Source organism: Mandrillus leucophaeus, unplaced genomic scaffold (assembly GCF_000951045.1).
Source record: "Mandrillus leucophaeus isolate KB7577 unplaced genomic scaffold, Mleu.le_1.0 Scaffold78, whole genome shotgun sequence".
Classification (NCBI taxonomy): Eukaryota; Metazoa; Chordata; class Mammalia; order Primates; family Cercopithecidae; genus Mandrillus; species Mandrillus leucophaeus.
Genome location: NW_012108474.1, coordinates 2,548,976 through 2,554,847, shown reverse-complemented (window position 1 = coordinate 2,554,847; position 5,872 = coordinate 2,548,976). Strand labels below are relative to the sequence as shown.

The 5,872-nt window shown below is 57.1% G+C and overlaps 1 protein-coding gene across 1 annotated transcript in view; it reads left to right on the top strand.

The window, feature by feature from the left end:
* Positions 1 to 417: 417 nt before the first annotated feature.
* ECI1 (enoyl-CoA delta isomerase 1) overlaps positions 418 to 5,872 on the top strand; it is a 7,400-nt gene continuing 1,945 nt past the window's right edge. Inside the window, exons 1-4 of the mRNA XM_011966991.1 lie at positions 418 to 547; positions 3,239 to 3,385; positions 4,353 to 4,474; positions 4,567 to 4,745. Coding sequence (XP_011822381.1) covers positions 431 to 547; positions 3,239 to 3,385; positions 4,353 to 4,474; positions 4,567 to 4,745 — 565 coding nt within the window. The 5' untranslated portion in view covers positions 418 to 430. The remainder of the gene's footprint in view (positions 548 to 3,238; positions 3,386 to 4,352; positions 4,475 to 4,566; positions 4,746 to 5,872) is intronic.

Genomic DNA, 5,872 nt, shown 5'->3' with positions numbered 1-5,872 from the left:
ACATGGGGATAAACCTTGGACAATACCTAGCTTTCCTAGGCAGAGGTCCCTGCGACCCTGAACGTGTCTCTGGGTAGTTGAGATCAAGAGAATGGTGATAACTTTTAACCAGCAAGCTACCTTCAGGCATTTGTTTAACAAAGACACATCCTGCACAGCCCAAAATCCATTAAACCTTGAGTCACCGCAACACATGTCTCTTGCAAGGACAAGGTTGGGGGCAGGGTCACAGATTAACAGCATCTCAAATACAGAACAAAATGGAGTCTCTTATGTCTACTTCTTTCTATATAGACACAGTAACAGGCTGATCTCTCTTCCTTTTCCCCACAATCATGGCTTGGTTGAGGATGCAAGCTCATCAGAGTGCTTTTCCAGTGCCAGGTGTGAGCTTTCTCTTTTCTCATTTTTTAAATTAGGGGTGGCTGTGATGAAATTGAAGAACCCCCCAGTGAACACCCTGAGCCTGGAGTTTCTGACGGAGCTGGTTATCTGCCTGGAGAAGCTAGAGAATGACAAGAGCTTCCGCGGTGTTGTCCTGACCTCCGTAGGTGTCAGTTCAGCTCCCTACCCCAGCCCAAGTTCTCTGATGGGAGCATAGGCCTGTTGCACATGGGAAGAGGCAGAGCCTGCCGACGGGTGGTGCAGGCCAGGCAGCAGCCCCACCACCCTGGACTCCAGGTGCCTCCAGGGGAGGCTTCCAGGAGCACAGTCTGGGTATGCCCCAGCAGGGACCCACACTGTCACGGGCCTCAAGCAGATCATTCCCAAAGGTGAAGGTGGACCAGTCTGGGAGATAACCTTCCCAGGAGACGGCTTTCCCAAGAGACAGCCTTCCTGGGATACGTCCTTCCCGGTAGACAGAATTCCCGGGAGACACCCTTCCTGGCCTAGGCCGTCGTCCAGGCGGACACTGGGGAGAGCTGTGGGCAGCGAGTGAAAGAGAGTCATGCATCTATGGGGTCACCTTCGACCCTAAGCACACCTGGTGGTGGCTTCCTGGGGTGCTCCCTGCTAGGATCACTTGGGTGCCCTGAGCCAGTCCTGCGAACAATGCTCGTGCTCTCTGATCCTCTGTGGGCCAGTCTTCGGGGCAAGTTCTCAGAGGGTGAACCTCTTTGGTCTGACTTCTTGTGCAGGGGACTCTAAGTGTTGCTTGAGTGCTGGCGAACGCTAGGTGTGGCATCTGTGGGAACAGTGTCATTACCAGGGTCACGGAGGGGCAATAAGTAGTGTCAGGCCCAGGAGGGTGGGACCCCTGAGGGGAGGTGGGCCATGGCCGAGGTGACGGGGGTGAGGGGTCCTCGGAGGCTGGGGTCCCCAGCTTTACAGGGCCTGGCCTAGAACTCCTGACCTCAAGTGATCCGCCCACCTTGGCCTCCCAAAGTGCTGGCCATGTCCAGCCTTATATATTTATTGAGACAGAATCTCTCTCTGTTGCCCAAGGTGGAGTACAGTGATGTGATCTTGGCTTACTATAACCTCTGCCTCCTGGGTTCAAGGGGTTTTTTTTTTTTTTTTTTTTGAGACGGAGTCTTTCTCTGTCACCCAGGCTGGAGTGCAGTGGCCGGATCTCAGCTCACTGCAAGCTCTGCCTCCTGGGTTCAAGCGGTTCTTTTTTTTTTTTTTTTTTGAGATGGAGTCTCGCTGTTGCCCAGGCTGGAGTGCAGTGGCCGGATCTCAGCTCACTGCAAGCTCCGCCTCCCGGGTTTACGCCATTCTCCTGCCTCAGCCTCCCGAGTAGCTGGGACTACAGGCGCCCGCCACTTCGCCCGGCTAGTTTTTTGTATTTTTTAGTAGAGACGGGGTTTCACCGTATTAGCCAGGATGGTCTCGATCTCCTGACCTCATGATCCGCCCGTCTCGGCCTCCCAAAGTGCTGGGATTACAGGCTTGAGCCACCGCGCCCAGCCCAAGCGGTTCTTGAATCTTGAAAATTTTAAAAATTTTTGGTAGAGACAGTGTCTTTGTTGCCCATGTTGGTCTTGAACTCCTGGGCTCAGGCAGTCGTCCCACCTCAACTTCCTGATGCGCTAGGATTACAGGTGTGAGCCATTGCACCTGGCGAATTTTTTTACTTAATTTTTACTTTTTTGTACAGATGGGGTCTTGCTGTGTTGCCCAAGCTGGTCTCGAACTCCTGGCCTCAAGCAGTCCTCCCATCTTGGCCTCCCAAAGCTCTGGGATTACAGGCATGAGCCACCACGCCGGGCCTGGGTCTTGAGTAATGGAAGTAGAACGCGTTTTGTAGAAACAGGACCGGCTGCCCATTCTGTGGGGCAGCAGCTCACGTCTGTTTGGGAACAGTGGAGCTGCGTTGCACACCCGTACCGCTCCTGGCTTTTTCACATGACCTGAGGATGTGGAGGCCATCCCATCTGTCCCGGCCCCCTCCTCCTCACACACATTAGGTGGTTGTCGTCCTTTCTGTGGACAGTGTGGGGTAAACATCTGCCCAGCTCTGCTTGTGTGAATCAGGGTGAGCTGGGTTTGGCTGCAGGAACAAGTTCACCCACAGCCTTGGGATCCGGCCCTCGGGAGGAAAACGTGCCGTGTCGTGCAGCGGGGAAAGTACCTTTGTTGTTTGCTCAGGGGGCTGTGACCGTGCAGGGGCCCCAGGGTGGGTTTTCCACTCCTCCCCGAGCCCGCCTCCCTGGCCAGCAGCCCTGACTGGGCGTCTGAGGCCCCCGTGCTGGCACCCGCTACTCTAGCCATGGGAGGGTCCCTTCCACCTGTGCTCACCCCTCGCCCGCCCTTGGTAGCTCCTGAGAAACCCACACTTTCCAGATCCTGCTCCCACCCTAGCACTTCCGGTCCACACGGCGCTCCGTGGCCTGCTTGGCCCTTTGCGGGTGAATGATTCAGAACATGCACCTCCTCTGAACTCTCAGGAGTCTCCACCGCACCTCTGGGTTCCTCTGCCCGAGCCGGGCGTGCGGAACCAGAGGGCCGGCGCTCTGATGTCCCTGGGAGGTGCCTGGCCCTGCCTGTCCTCTCCTATCCAGTTTGAAGCGGGATAAAGGAAGAATGTTCTGGAAAGTACAGGGAAGCCGGGTCCAGGAGAAGCCTAGGCTGAGTCCCTGGAGCGCCTAGTCCTGGCTCCATGGGGGCAGCACCCACACCCTGAGTATGGCCTGGCCCTGCTGTGCCTTGGGCACTTGGGCTCCTCAGTCTTCCTGCTGTGATGCCAGCTGGGAGGTGGACTCTGATGGGTGCGTGGCCCTGGCGCCCCCTGCAGGACTGCCCGGGTGTCTTCTCCGCCGGCCTGGACCTGAAAGAGATGTGTGGGAAGAGCCCCGCCCACTATGCTGAGTACTGGAAGGCCGTGCAGGAGCTGTGGCTGCGGTTCTACCAGTCCAACCTGGTGCTGGTCTCCGCCATCAATGTGAGTGTCCCCACTCCCAGGTGGCCTCGCTGGCTCTTCTGGGCCAGCCCCGGGGGGTGGGGCAGACACTGTCCTGCCCTTGGAATCTCTCACAGGGGAAGGGAATGGTTGGGGAGACCCTGAGATGTGCACAGATGAGTGCCATTGCAGACCGCATGGCATGTTGAAAAGGTGGGCCTCAGGTGAGGGGCCTGGCCTGCGTTAGTCAGACAAGAGCCAGTGGGTAGGGACCAGGGCCTGGGGTTGATGCCAGCCTGGGTGGAGGCTGTGTGTGGTGAGTGGGTGATCAGACCCACATTTTGGAAACATCACTCCATCCCTTCCCAAGGAAGGGCGGGGAAGCTGAGGACAACGTGGGGGCTCAACCTCGGGAACCAGGTGTCCTGTGGGGTGGCTATGACAAGTTGAGTGCGGGCCGGAGCCTGGTGGAGGGGAGGGCTGGTGTGAGAGAAGCCTCAAGGGTGCATGGCCATGCAGACAGGATGGGTCCTGTGCAGGGCAGTGGGTGCCTGCAGTGACCACAGGGTGCGTGTGGGGTTCCCAGGACATTCTGGTGGCGCTAGCTGCTGGGGTGGTAATGGGGCCCCCGTGGGGCATGACAGCTCTGACTAAATGCTTATGTGGCATTTTAGCATTGAGTAAAAGCTCTGAGAGGACAAGCAACTTGCTCCCCTAACTGAACGGTTTTAAAAAGTGATTTTTCTGTTGCCTAAGAACTAATGACCCTCGGCTGAGGACAAGCCTCAGACCCTCCTTGCCGAGCACTAAGGGGCCAGTTCCTTCCCCATCCATTTCCTGGTGCACACCCAACGCAGCCCAGACCATTGTGGGTATGGAGCCCTGTGGGGGTTGGGGCACATCGAGGGCACAGGCCCTCCTTGGCATCCTTGGACCCGGCCCTCTGGAATGTGGTTGGGACCAACAGCACCTAAGAGTCTTAAGAGCCCTGTCCGGCCTCCCCCTGCAGGGAGCCTGCCCTGCCGGAGGCTGCCTGATGACCCTGACCTGTGACTACCGTGTCCTGGCAGACAACCCCAGGTACTGCATAGGACTCAACGAGACCCAGCTGGGCATCGTTGCCCCTTTCTGGTAAGGCCCGGGGGTGCAGCCACACTCCATTCTTGTCGTGGAGGGAACCGACCCACCTGGGGCCACGTGGTGAGTGGGTGTCTGCGTTCCAGGTTCAAAGACACCCTGGTGAACGTCATCGGGCACCGGGCAGCCGAGCGTGCGCTGCAGCTGGGGCTACTCTTCCCGCCAGCAGAGGCCCTGCAGGTGGGCATAGTGGACCAGGTGGTCCCAGAGGAGCAGGTGCAGAGCACTGCGCTGTCAGCGATAGCCCAGTGGATGACCGTTCCAGGTGAGGCACAGGGTATGGCGGGAGCCTGATGATGCTGGGGAGACCAGAAGGTTCTCCACCCAAAGGTTCTATGTGGACATCGTGACTGCAGGAGACTGTTCAGAATCACAGTCATGTGGGTGTCAGGAGACTGCTGTAACAACACAGCACAGACCAGGTGGCCCAGACCACAGAAGTTGATCTCACGGCGCTGGAGACCAGAGGTGCAAAATCAAGGTGTGGGCAGAGCTGCCCTTCCTCCCTGGGCTCCAGGGGAGGCTCCTTCCTGCTCCTGCCCACTTCTGCTGGCTCCAGGCCTCCCTGGGCTTGTGGACGCCTCGCTCTAATCTCTGCCTCCATCCTTACGCAGCTTTCTCCCCTGTGTTTTTATGGGTCTCAGGTCTCTCTCTCCCTTCTCAGGACGCCTGCCATGTGATTTAGGACCTACCCTAAATCCAAGATGATCCCAACTTAATTACATCTGCAGAGACTCTTTCCAAATAAGGTCACACTTCCAGGTTCCAGAGCAGTGGTTAGGAATTGGACCTATCTTTTGGGACACACTTTTCAACCTACCACAAAGACAATTGTCCACTTCACAGAAATAGAGCTGGTCATATCAGCGACGGTATACACCAGGCCCAGCAAATGCTGTCTCTAAAGGGCCAGATGGTTTGTGGGCTCTGTAGGTAAGACCTTTGTAGCAGAAGGCAGCCAGAGGAGACGTAAACTGACAGGTGTAGCTGTGTTCTGGCAAAGCTTTATGGACACTGGGCCAGGCGCAGTGGCTCACACCTGTAATCTCAGCACTTTGGGAGGCTGAGGCAGGCAGATCACTTGAGATCAGGAGTTCGAGACCAGCCTGGCCAACATGGTGAAACCCCATCTCTACTAAACATACAAAAATGGGCCAGGAATGGTGGCTCACGCCTGTAATCCCAGCACTTTGGGAGGCTGAGGCGGGCGCATCACGAGGTCAGGAGATTGAGGCCATCCTGGCGAACACGGTGAAACCCCGTCTCTACTAAAAATACAAAAATCAGCCGGGCGTGATTGCAGGCTCCTGTCATCCCAGCTACTTGGGAGGCTGAGGCAGGAGAATGGCGTGAACCCGGGAGGCAGAGCTTGCAGTGAGCCAAGATCGCGCC